Genomic DNA, 22,884 nt, shown 5'->3' with positions numbered 1-22,884 from the left:
TCTAATGGATGCAGAAGTTGACAGCGCTGTCTGTGTCATTTTCAGGCAACCGCAACAGAAATCTTCTCACTTCCTGTCCTGTTGAACTGGAGAGGGACACATGGCCAAAAGGAAGCCATCTGCGTACGTTAATTACATTTAGCTGTTCGGCTTATAGGAGAAAAACCTATTTGGAATCCTTCTGATTACAATAAAAAAACCAAATGTACCTAATGGAAAGAGTATTTACATTTCCGGGAGTAGGGGGAGAGGGTAGTGGGTGCCACACATGGGCACCCAGCATATAGTATCGCTGGCTTTATGAACACAACCTCCAGTGTCTGCTTTAAGGACCTGACATTAGGTGAGCCCAGCTGTCTCAGATAGTCCCACTTTGGATAGGTCCCCACTGCGATGGACCAAGGTTTTGTGGTGACCTTAACACGGAAGCAATTATAGCCGATTCCAGGGCTGACTCCTCAGTAGCCAACAATATCAAGCAGCGTTGGTCCAAAAATGAGCTTGTTTTATTGAGCCATAAACCTACTTTCCCTTCAGGTGAAAATCAAAATCCCCACTCTCCCACGCTGAGACCCTCTGTGAAGGGTCTGTGTGTACGAAGGAGGGGAGCACCTGGGGGTTTCCTATTGCGACACGTTTGAAAGGTATTTTGAATCTGAGATTACAATATTGTAATCAGATAGAGACAAGCGTGGATTCCATACTCCTGGGTCTAGTGGCATTCAACAGGATGGAAGGTTGAGTAGGCTTTGCCAGACTCGACCTCATGACCTATTGATCTCTGCATATTTCAATGGGAGGTGTTCAACTCACTGAGCCATCTTGTCGTACTGACCCAAATGCCAGCTAAGTAATAATGAACGTAGTTTTTTTTACTGGAGACTTTGGGGTCTTTTGACATTTCTTTGATCACAGCAACAGTATCCAGGGGCGTCGAGAAGCATCCGCTTCAGCAGCTACAGCTTTGGGGGTCCTTTATAGGGTTCTTCTGTCTGCAACTTGCAACTCGATAGACAAAATTTCAGCATTAAGGGTGAAATTGAGCGTCAACAGAAGAGCAAGGAAAAATGATAGCTGTCTAAATAGAATGGGGAAAAAAAGATGGAATATTGGAAGGAATGGTGAAAAGAAGGGTGAAAAGAAGGGACTATGGATGAATGAGTGGGTGGATGAATGTGGATGAAAGAGTGAGTGAAATGGTAAGAGAATGATAGGTGGATGAACAAGTTGAAGGATGGCAAAGTAAAGGGATAGGAGGATGGATGAGTGAGTGAATGGATAGGTGAATGGACAGTTGAAGGAATGGCAGAGTAAAAGGATTGATGGACGAGTGAGTAAAAAAATGAGTGGATGGATGACAGAGTGGATGGTGATGGATGGATGGATGAAAGAGTGAATGGCAGAGTAAATAGATAAATGGCAGGGTGGATGAATGGATGGCAGAGTGTACTGATGGATGAGTGGATGAATGGGTGGGTGGATGGGTGGATGGATGGATGGATGGATGGATGGATGGATGGATGGATGGATGGCAGGGTGTGTGAATGGGAGGGTGAATGACAGAGTGAGTGGATGGATGGTAGAGTGGATGTGTGGATGCATGTAGAATAGATGGATGACAGAGTGGGTGTGCAGATAGATGGCCGAGTGGATGGATGGATGAGTTGATTAATGAATGGAAGGGTGGATGGATAGATGAATGGAAGAGTGGATTGATGAATGGCAGGGTGGGAGAATGGATGGCAGAGTTGAGGGACTGATGACTGATTGGCAGAGTTGAAGGGTGGATGGCAGGGTGGCTGGCTGGATGGATGGATGGCTGGATGGATGGATGTGGATGGATGGATGGATGGGTGGCAGAGTGAATGGATATATAGATTAATGGATGGCAGAACGGATGGATGGATGTATTGCAGAGTGGATGGATCGATGGGTGACAGAGTGGATGTATGGCAGAGTGAATGGATGGCAGATTGCATGGATGGATGGATGGCAGATTCGATAGATGGAATAATGGATGAGTGGAATGGGCTAAAGACTGAATGATGGATGAAAGAATGAATGGATGGCAGAATGTAAAGGTGAAAGGAAGGTGGATGGAAGGGTGAAAGAGTGAATGGCTAGATGCATGAGCGGAAAAGACAAGGAAGCTGTTTTGGCCAGAGTTCGGCTCACTTGATTCGCTTGCTTGGTGGCATCAGCGCTTTCTTTCAAAGTGGGGGCTATTTTAATTTTCTGGCTACTTCCTTGCTTATCAGTAGTCTTTTCGGTAATCGTCTTCATACCTAAAGGGATTTCTGGGTTTGTGAAGTCAGCCATCACTCTTCAAGGGCTTTGGGGAACATTATTTATAGGAGACGACCAGTCAGCACGCAGTGGGAATGTAGCTGACTAGTCGTATTCACCTACCTGCTGTGTAACCTTACCCGGGGACAAGACCTGGAAGCCTCTTATCTCAGCAGCACCAGAGACAAAATTAAATCAGGGCAGAATATATGGCTGTATTCAGTGCCCTCTGTAGAGATCACACGTCTGGGGTCAGTGATGCCCAGCTGCAGCCACGACTGCCCGTTCTGCTGGAGCTGAAGTACTCTCAGCAGGGGGGGGGGGTACTTTGTAACTTGGATGTAACTTGGATGCATGTTACAGTGTGATGTTTGCTTATCTTTGTTAATGGAAACACATGTGTGATATAACAAAAACATGGCTCTCTGTCCTCATTCATGTCCCAAGAAGAACTATTCCAAAGGTAGATGTAACGTTTGATAAGCGAGTGGCCTTTGCTGGCAGACGTACATGAAAAACAGAAATAATGCATTCCATGCCAGGGGTCTCCAGCAGGTCCTATTTTCTAGCACCACACAATCTAAGGAGAAGCATCGGTGAGCACTAGAATGTATGCGCCAATGAATGTTTGACTTATACTTTACATATCTTATCATCTGAGGACATTCATCTATTAGCCTATGAGCATCCTTTTTTAATATTGGCAGTTGGCCATCCAATCAAAAAGCTCCCCCTTTGCGAGCTAGAGCTCCTTTCACAGGCCTATAGAGGGAGCTCTCCGTGGCTGCCATCACACTGCCACTCCGGCTGCTCTGCTTTCTCACCCTTCCCCTCTCCCCCAATGGTGAATTCAGCTCACCGTGGTCAAAGGTTTAAATGGCTTATTTGAAGCTCCGGGCTTTAAAAGTTGCTCTCTATGGGTCATATTCAAAAACATAAAGTTAGACCAAAAGTCTAACTTAGACCAAAAGTCTAACTTTACTACTTTTTGGCATTCACAAAGGTAAGTTACTACTAGTAACTTTACTACTAGTAAACCTACTAGTACTAAAGTTATTAGTAGTAACTTACCTTTGTGAATACCAAATAGTGGTAAACGTAGACTCAAGTCTAAGTTTACCACTTTTTGGTATTCACAAAGATAGGTTACTACTAGTAATTTTCTATAAGTAAACTTACAACTAGTAAAGATACTACTAGTAAAATTACTAGTAGTAAAGTTACTAGTAGTAACTTGCCTTTGTGAATACTGAAAAGTAGTAAAGTTATACTTTTGGTCTAACTTTACCTTTGTGAATCAGGCCCACAGTTGCGCTGTGCTTGTACCTCCTATTACTTCACTAGGGCATGGCCAATGGATTTATGCGGCTAGAGCGGACCAAATTAAGTGGCAGTTTTGACCAAAGTATGTGTCAAGAAAAGACAAATTATGTTGTGTAATGCAGCACATTTTGTGACAGCATTACATCATTATGTTGTCATTTCAACCTATGTTAACACTGCCCTTAGCAATTATTTTGCCTCTTTAGTATCACTAGAACACTCAAATACCACAATACGCTCCCAGATGCTGACTAGTCAAACCTCGAGATGGGTCCACTGAGCGGTTACACAAGCCGCTGCATTTTTAGTAACTTTTGATTCATTCGAGCTACAAGCAATTCATTTTGTTAAAATCTGCACATTATGTAGCAGAGGATGGAATACGTGGCAAATGCGGCACATCCATAATTATGTGGAAAATGCTGCAGCTGCAGAATCACACAATTCTAGTAGCTAAGGTTAAGGGGAATGAAGCTCTAATGGGCCCCTGCAGACCCTACAGCGAAGAGGGGGGCGGGGGGGGGCAATGCTCCAAGGCGGCCCTGGCCATTCAAGGGAGCCCCTTTCAGCTAAACATAAATGAATATCTGTGAGATAGAAGAGACTCAGGGGAACCCTCATCCTATTCTGCAGGGAGCACCATCATTTTGCATTACGCCACCTAACATATTTGTTTTTCTACCTTTCTAAGTGAAGGAAGGAAAGGGTCCGTCACAGAACGGCCTAGAGAGCAGGTTGTGAAGAGGAACAGTAGCTCCACAGGAGCCATTTATCTCTTTGCCCACAGTGAGCTGAATTCACTGCTGGGGGGCAGATGAAGGAGGAGGTAATAGCATTATTGCCCGCACCTGCAGGGCAATAACAGCTGTTATTGACCTTTTCCTCGTTATAGGTTCTCACCTGCAGCTTGGGCTCATAACTGTGGTGCACGTAATCTGCACTGCAGCAGACCTGTGACTTGCATCCTACCTCTAGGTGTCACCTACACAGGTGTGCCTGATCCCACACTAGGTACCAAGGTCTCAACAGAGTGCAGGACCTCGATGACCCCAGAGTTCAGGAGCAGCACTCCTCGTGACCACTCAGCTTGGCCCAGATCTCATGTAATATCTATATGACCAACTCTTCCACCATCTTCTTGACCTTCTGCCTTGTTTTCTTTTTCCCAAACCATCAGAAACCACAGATCTGGGCAACAAGAAGGAGCTGAAGTCCATGCCGTTCATCACTTACCTCTCGGGCCTGCTGACTGCTCAGATGCTCTCGGATGACCAGCTGATCCTGGGGGTGGAGATCCACTGCGAGGAAAAGGGGCGCTGCCCCTCCACGTGCCACCTGTGCCGGCGGGCCGGCAAGGAGCAGCTCAGCCCCACTCCAGTGCTGCTGGAGATCACCCGGGTGGCTCCTTTGTACAGTCTGATCCAGGACAACAACACCAAAGAGGTCAGTGTGGCACTGCAGGAACCTTCTCACCCTCTCTAAATTGTGCGCGTCTCTCTTCCTCATTGCCCCTTTTTACCTCTACAATGCTCTCTTCTTTCATTCCCTTTTTTGTTTCTATTTTTGCTTTTCTCCCTCTCACAGTGAGTCCCACGCTCTCTCTGCTTTATTCTGTTTTTTCCTTGCTTCTACTTCTGCTCAGCCTGTGTTCCACCTCTCCTATACCCATCCGCTTTTACTAACACGAATTTCACTAACAAGTGGTTACTTTTGCTAAAGTGAGCCATCCTGGTCTGGAATGTTTTGATATGGATTCGATTCTGTGTAGGTATATCATGCACATCTACCTCACATGTCCTCTTGTTGCTAGACTTTGGAAAGCAGTGCAACTGAGGTCAGAAGGTCTATTCGTACTTGATGCTAAGTACTTAATATGTCCATTTTGAAGATGTAGTCAGTCCGCTAATTAACTCTCCCAGATTTCTGGCACCTTAATGAAGAGTTTAACTGTCTAATGCAGGGGAAAGATGGCTTCTGACACCTAGAGTTATGCCTAGGGTGGATAATACTGGTTTAGGCTCGGTTTAGAAGGAGAAGACAAACAACTCAATCATAGTGCAAGGGGATGATAGTATGAAATTGATGATTGCTGTATAGCACCACTTATATTAGGTCTGGACGAAATAAGTGAATGAAAGAAGGGTGTAGCCATCGCCTGAGAAGAGTATGTCTTCTAAGAAATGACTCAAGTGAACAAGCATTGGCATAGCCAATAGGTCTCGCCTTTGGTACCTTATAAGATAAATTAAAGACATTGTTATTTAAATATGGGGTATAGTCATCTGTGGGTGGACCCAGTAGGCAGTACATTTCCATCCCAAAAAGATTATAAGGAAGCCTACAGGAACATGGCTAAAACAAAGTGGATGTCATCTGTCCAGAATGTATCCCTAACAGGCAAATTAGTGGAAAACAAGAAGGACATCCAGTTTGAGGTTTACTGGAACCTCATAACCAAACCCAGCGACAGAAAACTGTACCATCAGTTTAGGGTTGGTTTGCTTCCGGTAAAATCACTCACTGTCAAATGGCACGATACAACAGACTCCAATTGTCCGTCATGCCAACTCACTGACGAGTCAATCTCTCACATCCTGTTTGTATGCACATCATATAAATGCCCCAGAGACAGATGGCTTAAACCGATCTGTCAAAACCTGGGTACCAGATCTAGCCAACATGCACTTCGTATTCTTAAGACCAAAACACATGAACACCTAGTAATAGCTATAGCTAAGTTTTTGAGCCGGTCGTGGGGTATACGATCAAATAATTTGAAAAAACAACGTGCATTGAGTGGTATTTCTATATAATATATATGCTCAATTTTATAACTTCACCATTTATTTGGTTAATAGTTGACGTGTAAATAGGTACAACTCCCAGCTCTATCTAACTGTGTAAATGAGATCAAGGAAATGTGCATTATCCATGCCACTTAAAATACACCACTGGAAAAAAGCTTGAGTTTTAAAATCATGTTCCCAAAAATCCCAATTAACGTTATGCTACTGATTTTTAACATTTTTAACATTCTATCTTTTTAGGTATTTTAGAAGTTTTTTTAGTAATTTTGTAACTTGTATTATTAATTTGTGTAGATTTGTTCTGCACTGTTTTGTTGTGTCTTTAATGATTGCAATAATCGAAATAAAGACTAAATTGAAAGTATTTAAATACATAAAATGAATAAACCTCGATTATCCATTAATCTGAAAACATGCCCTGCATACTAAGCTTTATTACTTTGCAGTGTAGTAAAAAAAACGCACAACATGATAGTAAATATTTGTTTTCAAGAATCCATGCGCGGGTGTCCAACCTCAAACTTTTCAGCATCCTCCTGATGCAACGACTTAAGGACTAAAGTATTTTTCAACAAGATTCATGGTTGTATTTGCACCAGCTTGCAATTAGACTTTCTGCAAATGCATCACTGCCAAGGAACGTCCAATTAAGTAATTATATTAACTTATGTGCGAGAAGAGTTTGTTTGGGGTTCAAAGGCATCGCATGCCAAATCTATTTATAGAACAATATGAAAAATAATATATTTAAGTAATATGTGGAAATAATTAATAAACTGTCAGTAAATCATGTATAAATCATATAAGCAGTGGTTATGTGGGTTACAAATTAACATTTCATTAAGCCCAAATAAATGATAAGGACACTGTATCATCAATCGTGTATGAGTAAAGCAGATTCCACAAAATACTTTGTAGGATATATAAACATTTCTTCATTTGATTACCTCCGTACACAGATCCAAAAAAGTGTACGCATGCAAGAATTTTCGCCAGTGCGATTTCATTGCTCTTGCAGAGGCGGCACTCTGGCTGACACCTCACAAGCGCACTGTGTTTGCTATGAGGCTCCAGTGAGCTCCCGTCATAAAGCTGCAGATGTGCAAAGCGGCTGGCCAGCCCCAATGCCACCTACAATTTCTATCCGCTCTCGCTGTTTGAGACACCGCGGCTATCACGCACAAACAGAAACCACGCTGTTGATGAGACCTGGAAACTTCCTGTGTATTCCCAGAGTGCAGAGACGACATACTCCTGCCAAACTGCTATAGCGCCCGCAGCACGGTGCCCGCGAGGCCTAGTACTATGCCACCACTCGGGGAGTGGGCTGCAGCTGGAAACCAGAGGAGTGCCACTCAATTAAAAAAAAAAACAGCACGCACCCGCTACCCTGGCTCGCGTTGGTGCGGGCTCGTGCGCAAGCATAGCTGCATGCAGGTAAAGTTGAAATGTCCACACAACGGTCTCTCGGTTTCCATGCAGCACTCCTACTTTGAAGCGCACAGCTGTTAATCAGCCGCAGAGGAAGCAGACATGCAAGCCAGAAGGAAAGAAGCAAAAAACACATTGGCCCTACAGAAAGCACCGCTAACAAGTCCCCACGGGGAATTAAACATCATAATGTCAGAATAAGGGGAGGCGACACCCCAGATGCCAGATGGTGCAAAGCTAGAAAAGAAACAAGCCTGCGAGTGGTGCGCGTGCGCTGCTAGGAATTTAAGGAATACAGCAGGCACACTGCGGGACCGCTGCTGGCTCCTGAGACCCCTAGGCCATGGGAGTGATAGTTTAGAGGAAAGGCGGGACATGCACCCGCCTTTGGCCATTTGCGTGCTTTCATTATTGAAAGCCACACGCAAAGGCCAATGGAATGTATGGGAGAAGTCAGACCCACACGGAGAAGTCTCTTGGAAGTCTGGAGTGATTCCAGGAGGCCCTCTCCTAGGGCAGCGCATGCGCGCTGCGCTGGGCTCGACCTAAAAATGAATCAAACCGGTACACAATATATACAAAAATGTGAATCTGTGAGGCTTGGTTGAAATGGATGGCATTAACAATGATGTGGAAGGTCACCAGGAGGTGTGAACTAATAAGGGCACACTTGCCTTTGTTGTCATTCATCTCCCTGAGGCAGGCAGTCAGAGACTCCAACACAATCTCAGTTTTTCTCAGAGGCCTACATTTTAACCTGCGTGAAAAGGTATTACACGTGGAGTTGTATTAAAAATATTGCTCGTAAATTTCGCTGTTACTACAGTGTCAATCGAGTTTATAACCAAAGGAAGCTGTGAAGGAGGCCATTATTTTGCCAGGGCTAGGAAGTCCAAAGATGGCTTCTTGCATAACAGAATCTCAGTGACTTCTTGAATCAATGATGAGCAGACTGAGACGCAGAAGAAATTTACATTGAAGTCCAGAATTTTTGCCATAATTCTGCAATCTGTTCAAAATCACATGTGGGACACACTGCTGTTTAGATGAAAATGTCTTCAAAAAACCATGAACAAAGAAAAAGTACAAGGGCTCAAAGCTTATTGACTTATTCCTTAGAGCCAAAGAGTCAATACTGGGACGTGTACTAACACGTGATACGTTTGAGCTTCTTCCTTTTCTTTAACATTCTGATCTTCCTGTAATTACCTCAGAAGCTATAGTTCATACTGCTCTCTATTTGATGTCTAATTCAATGAATGCATCCTGTGTTCACGGTCGGATTTCTTAAATCTGGTGTAGGTGTAATTGGTGGTGGTGCTGATGGTGGTGTTTTTCGATGGTGGTGGTATGGTTAGTGGTTGTTTTCTGGGGTGATATTGGTGTTAGCGATAGTGTGTATTATTGGTTGCAGTCTTGGTGGCGGGGGTGTTGTTGGTGGTGGTGTTGTGTGAGCGAATTGAACTCTGCGCCACAAATATAACTATGCTAATTATTTGTTTATGTCTTATTTTAAGTAGTGTTTAATGTTATGTAATTTTCGTCATTTTAAGGTGTAACTAATGAGCGTGTGGTTGTTTGCAAACATTTCATTAAGTCATGTACATTTTGTGATAGGAGAGCTGTACCTCTTGCCTGAGACCTGAAGATCACAGGTTTGAAAACTAGAGCGATGATGTATCCTTTCATCTTTCAGAGGCTGATAAAATGAGAGCCTTGGAAATGGGTGTTAATCACACCCCTTATTTAAGTGCTTACAGACAATTCATTTGGTGGAGTGGACGACAAATAATCATCAGCTCCTTAAATAATCAATATTCTTATTAACACATATTACTCCTCATGTGTTTGACCACTTATATCATTTACTCTTCTTCCCTGGTAAGGTGTTAATCTTAGGCTACTCAGTGCATTGCCTATATATTTCTTATACATAGATTATTTGTTTTTTTCTCCTTTTCCACTTCTTTGTTATTTATGGCCTCTCCACAACCTCCAATATCTGTAATTTGTGTTATTTTGGTAGACCTGTTTTAAAGTGCCGTGGCATGAAAATCATATTCCTGTATGCATATGTTTTCAAGTGTCATCACATTCAACAGAGACCTATTGGCTTTGTCAAAACTTGTAGAAGATATGTCGCTATTCGTGTTTCAAATGTTATCGCCCATAGTCCAAATCAAGGACTAGAATATAAGGCCACTAAGTCTGACATGTAGAATCACTGTTTCTTATATAGCTTTGGAATTTGTGACCACTAATGCTGGAATGGGCACAAAAAAGTTGAGTGGAAATTCTGCAAAGAGATCACTTGATTGTTCCTCTGGAAAAGATACAACGTACCTGTAAGCAGGCCTGTCCTTACATAACATATGTATGAGGTAACAAGGGTTATTCCCTAATAAAACAGGCCCTGGTAATCCCGACTCAGGCGCAAACAGGAATTTGCCAGTAAATCAGGTTTACACCTGGTGCTCAGATACCAGTTAGATCCAGCGTAATTTTCCCTGCAAATATTACAACAGGTAAAATTTGGTAAAATATCTGTTGGGAAATCTACAAGATTCAGAGTTTTGCATCTAGGAACGCGAGGAAACGTGATTTTCTCCTACAGTAGAGCCAAATCCTCTGTTTATCCCCATTTCTAATATGGAGCACCTGGAATAGTCTGGTAAATTTGTTCTATAGAAATACCAAATCCAGCGGGATCATTAATTACCTGGGACACAATTGCCTCTCATACATTGTGCGGAGCTTGGACTGGCTCCTTACATTCGGGGGAGTTTGGCAGCACTTGGAGTTTGTTTCTAACAGTATGAAAGAGGAATTTATCAGGAGTCACTGAGGCACATTCTTATACTATACCACAACCCTTAAAAAGCACCACAATTTCAGGATATTTATGTTAGTTCTTAGCGGGTGTGACTACTGTAGTCTGCCCCTGAGTGTGAGGAGCTTCACACAGCGAAGGCTTTTCCTGGACCGGTTTTCCAGTTTTTTAAAACCCTACTTGGTCTGTATGTTAAAGTGCTGTGCAAGGTTTACTCACTCAATATTAATTTCCGGCATTGGTTTAAGTCGTCGACTTTAAGGCTCTTGGTGTAATTATGTTATTTTAAAATGACAATGTGAGCAGAGTTCATGCTACATGATAATACTGTTTCTAGAGACCGAATTACTACTACTATGCTGCTGCCACTGTTACAATAATAATAATAATGCTACTACTACTACTAGTAATAATAATAATAATTATAACAATGCTAATAATAATAATAATGATAATAATAACAATAATATTAACCCCTTCTGTGCCACGCCCATTCCCCCTCCTGTGCCGGGCGTTACATTAGTGGGTGGGGTTCATGACGAGACTATCTCGTCATGGGCACAGAAGAGGTTAATACACTTTTTATTGTTATTATTATTATTGTCATTGTTATTATTAGTATTGTTATTATTGTTGTTAGTGGTACTAGTAGTAGCAGTATTGATAGTAGTAGTATTGGTAATATATGTTTTAGTACTGCTAATTGTAGTAGTAGTAGTAGTAGTAGTAGTAGCAGTATTATTAACACCAATTATAGAAATAATAGCAGTTGTAGTAGTAGTAGAATTCATAGTGGAATTAGTTGTAGTAGTAGTTGTCATAGTAGTAGTAATAATAGTTGTATTTATATTAGTAATACATGTAGTAATAGTAGTTTTAGTAGTACTAGAAGTATTAATAGTAGTTCTTGTTGTAGTAATAGTGATATCAATAGTAGTTGTAGTAGTAGTGATAGCAGTGGTGGGATTAATAGTAGCACCAGTTGAAATAGTAGTGGCAGCAGCATTATTAATAGTAGTGTTGGTTTTAGTAGTGATAGTAGTATTAATAGTAGTTCTAGTTGTAGTGATAGTAGTAGTATAATAAGTTGTACCAGTTTTTGCAGTAGTCGTAGAAGTGTTGGTAGTAGCAACAACAACATCAACACACACATATTAGGACAGTGTAACGTGGTATACTACAGAACTCGCTATTTGTTGTGCTTTACCTCCACAAATTCCACCACGTTTTATGAGGTTAAATTTATGTGGGGGATTACCGCACAAATTGTAGTCCCACTGTGAGTACGGACTCTCAATTGCATGCGATTAGGCATTACTGGTTCACTGACAGCTGAGCAGGTGGAGTTGAATGCCCGGATTTAGATTTTGGCATATGCAGAACCTCTGGCAATCTGTGTCCCACAAACGCCTAACTCTAAATTAGAACCTAAGTGATTTTACCAGGATCACACAATTTGGTTCTGGAGGGAAACTAAGATTTTTAAAAAAAACACAGAACTTGTTCTCTAGCCAGGGACCTATCGCACAGACCGCAATTTCTCCCAGAAATGCAGTTAGATTCTGCAACCTCTACGTTAAATCCCCATTGGTCACACCAAAAGTATTTAGGCACGCGTTCGTTCATGCCACTCCCTTGTTACCAAGCAGAAGCTTCTGTATATAGTTTTATGTGGCTCATTCTGTTTTTACGTCATACCTGAGCAAGGGTCACTGCATTTTACATTTGAGTCTCTGCTTGAAAATCAAATGTAAAGTCATTACATATACTTTTTCCTCTCCTCCACTTTCACCCCATGTCTAGCTCTGTCCATCGATTGCAGCAATGGGCCAGGGGTAGGTAGAAAGTGTGCCACATCGAGGGGGAGGCTTTGTATGTCCATGTAAATGTACAAGCAACCACGCATAAGTGTTCTTTGTTGTTCAAAGGGGAGTTAGTATTGTCACGTGGACTTGGACAGTGAGTTGCTTTTAAGGTCTGACTTGACACGCGGCTGTCTTCAGAACTTATGTGATCACCAAAAAAGAGCCCAAGATTTGCTTCCAAGAGAGGCCTTTGCTCCGCACACATGTTGGTCATCAGAAGTTTTGATTGGGCAGAATTAGTCCTTTCCACATAAAAGAGTTCTAGTGTAGCACTCCTGTTGGCTCGGGGAGGGTTTCTCCTCACCCAATATGGCCACCATGGAAAACCATACTGACTTGGAGGCATGCTGAGGTCCTCCGGCATGCTGAAATGTGCAGTTAATTTAGCTTTTCATAGGCCCTTCAGTGCTGACAAAATCAGGAGTATAGGGACAACAGTCACCTTCATGCTCTGCAGTGCTCCACTTTCGTGCTGATGTCACCATCTACCAAGTTGTGTGTTAGTGTTTTAGCTTTTTTGGTTTTATATTTCAAGCTTGTGACTAGTCCCAAAGGCATTGGAGCGCTTTGAAGCATTTTACATCCCTAAGTGATTTCCACACCATGCCAGGATGTTGAGCTGAGGCCACGATTTGAACAAGCTTTTCCCTTAGCAAATCTAGCAGCTCTGGACCCTAGGCCACATCTCCTGAAGTGACATCCAGGCCGAAGACGACCACTAGAAGGGGGCACAGCAGCAGCAGCTTGTGCTCACCTGATTCCTGGCAGCAGCATCGAAGCAACACACAGGTGCAGAGAGGAGGGGCAGTGTTCCCATCGTCCCACCCACAACGGCAGCTAACGCGCGCAGTCGTTGCTTAACGTCACGTGATTTCTATGTTTTACTGTGTCCCTACTCGCACAGCGGCCAAGTTTTCAGATTGCTGATGTGTGAGAGTTCCATGGTTTCAGTGCACTTATGAGTGACATTCAACGACCAAATGTGTGACACTTAGAGTGACACTTTCTTGGGAGCAAAGTCGAGCAATGAAGTCCATGGAATCAGATAAATAGCAGAATTTACACCCCTATGAACAATGACAAACGGTAACAAGATCTTGTAACTGCTGCAAAGCATCTGAAATAGAAGGCTGGTCGCACAGTAAAACAATAGGGTAACTGTGATATTAGATCATAAACATGTCTTTCAGAGGGAGTACTTTATTAATGTTTTGTGCACATATGCAAACACACACACAGTTAAATACAAAACATATCCTTACTGGGTGCCACGGATTGTAACTTGCATCATAAAGTAAGCAATGTATTTATTATTTACTGTTTGAATAAAAGTCCATACATACATATAGGCAAGTCAAGACAACACCTTCCCAACTGGGTGAAACTATCAGTTTCAAACAGCACAGTGACAGACATTACTTTCTCAGGCCCGGCAGGTGGTGCCCGGTGCAACAATCTTTTTTGCCACCCATGACCTCCTTCTCCATGGATTCCCTCACACCCTCTGTCCGACAGTGCCCTCATCTCTCCATAGTCCCTATCTCACAAGCATTTCATTTGTTTTATAGCGCTTCTCCGACCAGTGCAGGGTGTCAGAGCACTTAACATCACAGACACATTGCACAGAGCAAATGAATCAAACGTGTGTAAATCAATTTAGAAAATGTTACCTAAAACAATGATGTTTGCTCTGGAGAAGCTCGATGTTTTCGAAATCCGAACTGGGTATCATCCAGAAAACCATGCCTCTCGATATATTCTGATAGAATGCCATTGATGGCCTTCTCCACCATCTTTGCCGGCAGCGGAAGTCTGGAGATCGGGCGGTAGTTGTTGGGATCCGCCCCATCTAAAATAGGCTTCTTCAGAAGAGGGAGCACAGACGCCAGCTTCCAGCTAGCAGAGAAAATACCGTTTCTTGGTCCATGGATCTGGCAAATCCATTATAAACCACCGTAACTTTCTCTTGGAAAGAAGTAGCCACTGTGTTACAAAATGCCTGGTTTTTAGGTGAAACTACTGCCTCAGGGCATTTGGCTAACTTTTTTACCATCTAGAAAAGTTCTTTTGAGGAATTGTTTGCTATTAGTATGGCCGTGGTAAAATAAGTTTTCTCCTTATAAACAAGTTTTTTGTACTCGACCAAGGCTAGTTCATAAATAATTTTATCCTCCATCTCATACGAGGATCTCCACTTCCTTTCCAAACGGCAACGTTTGTGTAGCCTAAGCTGTTCCGAATACCAAGGTTTAGTGGGTCTAGACCTATGGCTAGAAATGCATTTGGCTGGTAGTACCTTATCTATTGACTTACTCAGCCATTCCTCAAATGCAGCGATAGCTGCATTTGGGTCTTCTAAAAATTGCGGTGGATTTTGGGCTAAGGCATTTTCAAAAGTGTCCAATGCCAACGTATGCCATGGCCGGACCCTTTTCAGCTGCCTGTTTGTCAATTTCTTTGTCTGAGGGTTTTGTACAAGAAATGAAAACATAACAGCTTTATGGTCCGACCAGACAAGCGGCAGTGATGGAAGGCATTGTAGACAATTATTGCTGGTAAATACTCCATCAAGCAAATGGCCCCCAGAATGCGTACTGCCGGTCACCTGCTGAGTGAGGCCCATGCTGTTTACAATATCAATAAATTGTACAGCGTCACTATCTAGTGGATCCTCAAGGTGAAAATTAAAGTCACCCAAGAGTGTAAAGTCCGGTGACTGAGATATTACATCCAGGGACTCCGCACAACACTTGAAACTAGGAGTCATGCCGATATTACGTGACCACACTATTTGAGCGTCTGCTATCTTGGGCGATTTGCCGACAAACGAGAACTACTCTTTTTCCTGATATGGTTCCCACCTAATATCTGACCACAACGGAGATTTTTGAGCCCATCTATTCAATGCAAAGGAGATAATTGACTAACGAAACCCTGAGGAAGTCACGGGTACTCCCAGGCGACGAAACACGTGTTGGCTGGTGCAAGAATCAATAAATGAAGATTTGATTTCACATCTCAAGAAACTGCATCATATTATTTTGAATATATTGGTGTATACTTGTTTGGCGTGCTCAGGTTGTGTTATATTGTTTGTGATCTCTAGGGATCACCAGTTAGAAGGGTGGATGACCCTTCTTCCTTTGAGCACCCTTAATATTTGAACACAGTACATATTGGAAGTGGTGAGCGCCAATACCAACCAGGGATCCATCATCCATTCTATTTATTCAACATCCAGGGAGCTGCCTATGTCCTTCAAAAAATCAGCCCGGGAACCCGGGGGTCCGTAGCATAACATACCATTAAAAGTATGGTGGTTATCGATCAGAATTTTGAAAAGTTTGGATTCCAGGGTAGGGCTATTTTTTTGAGAGGTAAAAATCCCTTTCCACGTATTTCGAAACAGGATGGCCAGCCCACCCCCTCTTTTGCTTGCTCGGTCTTGTCTAAGTAGTGTGTACCCCAAGGGGACCGCCATCACCAAATCGGGGTCTGAGGAGGCATCTCCCCATGTTTCTGTGATGAAAGCCACATCGACACAGTATGTTTCTACAAACAAAGCAAACAGATGCATGTTTGCAAAGGGAACGTGCATTAATATGAGTACCTAACAGTGTCTTTGTCTCGTTCTCTCCAACCGATAAATGCTCTCAACAAAGTGATGTCTGGGGTAATTTAGAGGGATGGAGAAAAAACCCACAAGCACAACACTTAAAATGAGTCACAGAAGAATAGGTGCTAGGGCAGGCTTTTAAATCACACCTACCATTTTTATTGAGAACTCGTAATTGTTTTCCGGTATATGTAATTGCAGATGCAGTGTGGGGCCTTGAACCGGCAGCATCACTGGCCCTGGGCACGGGCCAGTCGTGGACGGGCGCAAACGGGCTTGCCTTTGGCGCGCCAGTGGTATGCTCGCTGCACGCGTCCGCCGCGCGCCCGTTTTACGGCCGTGCTTATATCCGCCAGCTGAGCATCTAGAGCGGGAACCCGCCTTGCATGCTTCTGGGCCAGAAGAAAGTCCTAATGGACAGGCGGAAAAGCTTAAACCAACGCCGTCCATCCCCGTTACCCGCCCAGTGAGGTGCAAGTTCACTGGGACCGAGTACTAGCGCTTTGGCAATAGCAGAAATGCCAGAAGTTAAAAGTCACTAAGAACGGGATCTATTTGGATTTCAAAAGCAGATAAAAACAGTTAAAAAGTAAGTCTCATTCAATTCAATACAGTACAATTCAGTTTAAATACAGTACAATACAACCCCCCTTGACCTTCCAAAGTGCTTCAGATAGATATGAGCAATTCAGTAATTTTAAAATTAGAGCGCCTATAGACCTAGCGTCCCGCAGAGTTAACAAAGTGAGCAAGTCCTGCGCCCGCTTGCGGCCGTGCTTATTCCCCCCGGCTGAGCATCTAGAGCGGGAACCCGCCCTGCGTGCATCCGGGCAAGGCGAAAGTCCTAATGGACAGGCGGAAATGCTTAAACCAACGCCGTCCGTCCCCGTTACCCGCCCAGTGAGGTGCAAGTTCACTGGGGCCGAGTACGAGTGCTTTTGCAATAGCAGAAATGCCAGAAGTTTAAAGTCACTAAAAACAGGATCTATTTCGATTTCAATAGCAGATAAAAACAGTTAAAAAGTATGTCTCATTCAGTTCAATACAGTACAATTCACTTTAAATACAGTACAATACAATCCCTTGACCTTCCAAAGTGCTTTAGATAGATATGAGCAATTCAGTAATTTTAAAATTAGAGCGCCTACGGACCTAGCGTCCCGCAGAGTTAACAAAGTGAGCACGTTTATTGGCTTTAGCAATGGCTTTACCACGTTGCACAGCAGCGTGACTGCTGTGCAGCATAGCTAAAGGTTAGGTGAAAAAGCACTCTGACAGGGCCAGCACTGGCCATGTCACAGTGTTTTTTTTTCTTCGGGGGAGGAGGTAACAAACAACAATATTGTAGTGGCCTGGAGTCAGGGGCACTAGGACCCTGCACTCCGTCCTAGGGAAGGGGACAGAGACCGGACATCACTTCCGATCAGGGAGGGGGGCGGGCACCAGACTGGACGAGGGCAGAGGGAACGGACATGCATGTGGGCACGAGGAACTACGAGAATAAAGAATACACACCGAACGCTTACCGGTCACAGTGTGGGTCATTAGCACGACACGACAACTGGCGACGAGCAGGTGGGATCCAGAGCCACCACACGAAACCACCTCGACAAAACGTCCATGCGAAGCCAGGAGCCCACCCTGGTCCGCTGATCATCGACGTACAGAAGAAGATGAAAACCAGGAGCCTACCCTCGTCCTGCGGGCCCCAAAGAAGAGAAGACATGAAATCGGGAGCCCACCCCAATCGCAACAGAAACGGAGCCAGGAGCTCACCCTGGTCCGTGTACGGCATCCACGGCGACATCGGGAGGCCACCCCGGCCGCACCAAGGAGAGTGAGGTGAGGGAAGTGCAAATTAAGCGCCCGATCGTGGAAAAGCCACCCGCCGACTAAAGGAGAGCCGGAACGTCCCGCGTTAAAGATTTAACTGGAAATCTCCTGAGAGCTCGGCGGCCATTTTGAAGTCAGGCGGGACAGCCAATGAAGAGCTGAGGAAGGGTCTGCAGCCATTTTGAAGTCCGGCAATGCAATAGATAGCAAATCTCGCCCATCGAAGAACCGGCAGCCATCTTAGAGTGAGGCTGGTCGGCGAATGAGAGGCTGAAGAGGGCCAGGCGACCATTTTGAAGACCGGCATTAAAAAAAAAAAAGGGAAGGAAAAAAGGTGAAAATAAAAAACTAAAAAGAAATTGCAGCAAGGAAAGAAAGAAGTGAAAGAACAGGACAAAAGGAAGACAAAGGAAAGGAAGAAAAATGTCCAACAAAAGTGAGAAACCAAGCGCACAGGCAATATTTCGCAGACCACTACCATTCAGCACATCGGAACCCCAGACTGGCATCAGGTGGGAACGCCGGATTCGGCAATTCAAGCTCTACGTGCGCGCCACAGATTTCGCAGAGGCCAAACAGGTTGACCTCTTCTTGAATCTCGCGGGAGATGAAGTTGAAGACCTTCTCACAACGTTCCCCAGCGACAAAACAGTGATGTACAAGGGACTGATACAGTGTCTCACAGAGAAGTTTGACCCGCAAAGACACATCGACTTCGAGAGATACACATTCAATACTGCGTGTCAACAAGCAGAGGAGTCCCTAGATGATATTGCGACAAGACTGCAAAAGCTAATAACGTATTGTGAATTTGACAAGTTCGACAATGAACAAGCAATACGACTGCGCATCATCAAAGGTTGCCAGTCCGTGGAGTTCCGCGCACGCATTCTGAAGGAACCAACGACGCTGGAGAAAATACTGACAATGGCAGAAGCAGGAGCAACGACACACGCCAAAGGGATGGACCAGGGCAAAGATAGAAGGGCCGAACAAGTGAATCACATAATGGGAAGCAGCAAGAAAAAGGACAGCACGCCGCCACCGCCAACAAAGAGACAAGAAAGAACGTGCTACCGGTTTGGCCTTGACTTCCCACACGTCGGTGCGTGTCCGGCAATGGGCCAGAAGTGCAGAAAGTGCAACAGAAACAATCACTGTGCAAGTGCCTGCATGAGTAGACAGTTTCAAAATGAGCCGGGAAGACTGGCAGGACCGCGAGCAGCAACGAGCAGGCATGCCAGGCACATGGAGACGGCAAATCGCAGCTCCACAGGTGAATCGGGAGGAACAGTTGCGTCGGAAAGGGCGGAACAACTGTATTTGATACCACATCTAAACGACATGATAAGCTGTCTCACCGGAGCATGCCGATTCTCGAAGCTGGACCTGTGCAAAGGGTACCATCAACTGGAGCTCGACGAACAATCGAGATACATCACCACCTTCTCCATGCACATGGGCCTGTTCCGCTACAAGCGACTGAGTTTCGGCATATCATCAGCTGCAGAGATATTTCAGGAAACAATAAGGCAGGTGATCAGGCTGGTAAAGAACAGTCTAAACTACAGCGACGACATCTTGGTGTTTGGTCGGTCCAATGAACATGACAATGCCCTACGTGAAGTATGCCTGCAGCTGGAACACGCAGGACTAACGTTAAATGCTGACAAAATGCGAGCTGGGAGGAAGTGAACTGGTGTTCTTGGGCATATCTTCTTCCAAAGTGCTTTAGATAGATATGAGCAATTCAGTAATTTTAAAATTAGAGCACCTACGGACCTAGCGTCCCGCAGAGTTAACAAAGTGAGCAAGTTTATTGGCTTTAGCAATAGTTTTACCACGTGGCACAGCAGCGTGACTGCTGTGCAGCATGGCTAAAGGTTAGGTGAAAAAGCACTCTGACAGGGCCAGCGCTGGCCATGTCACAGTGTTTTTTTTCCTTCGGGGGAGGAGGTAACAAACAACAATATTGTAGTGACCTGGAGTCAGGGGCACTAGGACCCTGCACTCCGTCCTAGGGGAGGGGACAGAGACCGGACACCACTTCCAGTCAGGGAGTGGGGCGGGCAATAGACTGGCCGAGTGCAGAGGGAACGGACGTGCATGTGGGCACGTGGAACTACGAGAATAAAGAATACACACTGAACGCTTACCAGTCTCAGCGTGGGTCATTAGCACGACACGACAAATATGGGAGCCAGGTGGGTGCAGGCAGCAGGGGTCAAACAATAGCAGTTAAGGAACCAACAAAATTAATGGCCAGGCTCTAAACCCTTTTAATTTATCTTTAGAAGAACAATAGACTTGCAGACCGCGCATGCGCTGCTCAGGCGGGACCTAAAGATGAGTACCTAGTCTACTCCTCTTGCAAAACACTCTAGTGCCATTGGGCCAAGTTTGTGCCACAAAACACTCCAAAAAATAGATGTCACGTGGCACAGGTTGTTATTATAAGGGAGCAACAATATTGTCTAGTAAAGCAAATGCAAGACGCAAGCACACAAACTGAACTCACGTATTTGACTATGCTCTCATATGTGATAATGGAGAAAAAGGAGCCTCGGTAAAACAAAACAGTTGCTTAGGATCACACAATTTGGTAAAGCAAGGAAGTTCCCAGATTCTCTGGTTTCGTATTGTGCAATACATCCACTAGATGGCTACATCGTTCTTCTATTTTACCTCAAAGAATAGTGCTTTGTCTTTCATTTTTGGCGCATAAGGTTACAACATGGGTTTGCAGGCAGAAGCACTATGAAAGCTTGGCTCCTTTTACGCTTCAGGGTCCAAGAGGACGTGTAGCTGAGCAAGAGCCAGGCAGCTGGCTCGAGTTCTCAGTGGCTCGCCAACCTCCGTCGTCCCTGTATATGAGAAATGAGTGGGTGTAAAGTGCCAGTGTGATGCCCCAGTCGTGCCTGTGATACAGTGAAGTGAACAGGACAGGAAGCTTGGGTAGACAAGCACTGCGCAGCTCGGGTTGCTGTCTTTTTGGATTGGCACATGGCATTGAGAAGTGCATTTACCAGAGTCTGCTCGTGTAATTTAGGATTATTCCTATTTTAACCTCCAATATTTTGCCCCTGGGTTTAGCTGAATGATGTCGAATTATAATCTGCTGCACTTCAAATACAACTAGAGGGAGGTGCGATAAGTAACCGTCGTGGCAGTCACGGAAGTGGGGTGGTCACTACTCAAAAGCTTGAATGTTAAGCTTGTTCTGGTCTGATATTTTTCATTTAATCAGGTGAGAAGAGACATCCCTACGATGACCCTGCACATGGGGGCACAGGGTGGCTGTTTGCTATGTGGCTCCCCAAGGCTTGTGTCTGTTTGAGTGGAGCTTGCGACAGCGTTTGCGCTGCATGTGTTCTTGCATGCAAGACACTATTGTTTGCAATAAAGGGATTGTAGCCTGCCAATTGCTTACCATTTGTTGGCTCCAGTGTCACTGTTCTTTGCAGCCTCCTTAGTGGCCAGCACAAGCCAAGCATCACTTCCATTCCTTTCTGTGGAGCACGGACCAAGCACAAATCAATTCACTTTAATTAGTACCTGTCCACTGCTCCCGATGTAAATGAAGCACTATTTCTTCTTCTCCACTCTCACTCCCCCTATCTGTTTTTTCGTCACTCCCCCACCGCACCTCCCTCGTTTTGTGTTCTCTATACCATTACCTCCTGCTGTCCGCTATTGCTGCTCCCAACTCCTCCACCTTGTGTTGTTCCCATCTACTTCTGTTTTTTTAACACATTTCCCAGCAGCGCAGGCTGCTGTGTGTAGTTACCACGCTGGTCAGTGTTGACTTAAGTGGTTTATTGTGCAACATGGCTTAAAAAATAAATAAAAAGCTCTATGATGAGATCAGCGCTGGCTGCGTCATAGCACTTTTTTCTTGACTCTAAGCTGTGTTGCACAGCAGCTTGTGCTGCTGTGCAACATCTCATAACAACATTGACAAAGCCAATAAATCTCACTTTGGGCAGACCTATTCACTTTGCCAGTGCTTGTTTTCTGCATATATCAGTGCGCGGTTTCCTCTGTTTCTGTTGCTGTCACTGTGGAACTCAACCTGGAAGTATCAAGTGAAGACTGAGACTGAAATCTCTAAATCACCACTACCATATCAAGGCTGCCACCAGTAAGGGGACACGGTGGGGGTTGAGGTGGTCAGTGGAAGACAAGAAAGCACCTTCATTGGATGTTCACTATTGTCAAAATTCACACAGATCTGTTACACTTGAATGAGTAAAGGGTAGTGTGTGTGTGGTGCTTAGAATGAAGAATGATTGGGCAGGTCGGTGTCATAAGCATGTCCTTGCACCTCCCACTAGATTAGGGAGTTTGGAACAGTGCTTCAACACTTATATCTTCTCTTCCGTGGAGTTGTCTATTTATTTTGCATTGCAGTATTTCATAGCTTTGCTGATGTGAGATAGAACTTGTGTGTGTAATTTGTCATGCCTCTAATTGTCTAGAGCTTCAGGGTTCTCCCTTCCAGTCGGGGCCCAGTGTTCTTTCACGATGGAGGACAGAACCTGAACCCAGTGAAGTAAGCTCTGTCACTGTTGGATTGATTGTGAAAAGGGTGAGCGGAGCATTATACAGAGAGCAACTGACATCACAAAAGCACTATCTTTATGAATGAAATGTAAGGGAGGGAGAGCTCTGTGGTTTTATGGACTGTGACTAACAGGGCTGATCAATAGCTATACAGTGTATATAGAGCTTGTACAAACCAGCGGTCGAAGTGCATTTAAAAAGTATGGGAACTGTGATCTTGAGTCCAATGGGGGCGGGGTCAACGAGCGTCGGAGGGGGTGGGATAAAGGCGTGGCTAACTATTTTGTTTGTCTTTCACCTTCAAGTAACTGCATGTATAATAACACACAC

At 44.4% G+C, this 22,884-nt stretch overlaps 1 protein-coding gene across 2 annotated transcripts in view; it reads left to right on the top strand.

Annotated features, from left to right (window-relative positions):
- The window catches only part of ASTN2 (astrotactin 2), a 2,498,474-nt gene that overhangs the window by 2,133,877 nt on the left and 341,713 nt on the right, over window positions 1–22,884 (top strand). For both annotated transcript variants that reach the window (XM_085612137.1, XM_085612129.1), the window contains one exon: window positions 4,787–5,052. In XM_085612137.1, coding sequence (XP_085468263.1) covers window positions 4,787–5,052 — 266 coding nt within the window. The remainder of the gene's footprint in view (window positions 1–4,786; window positions 5,053–22,884) is intronic.

Source organism: Triturus cristatus, chromosome 1_2, assembly GCF_964204655.1.
Source record: "Triturus cristatus chromosome 1_2, aTriCri1.1, whole genome shotgun sequence".
Taxonomy (NCBI): Eukaryota; Metazoa; Chordata; class Amphibia; order Caudata; family Salamandridae; genus Triturus; species Triturus cristatus.
This window is presented reverse-complemented; position numbering and strand designations above follow the sequence as displayed.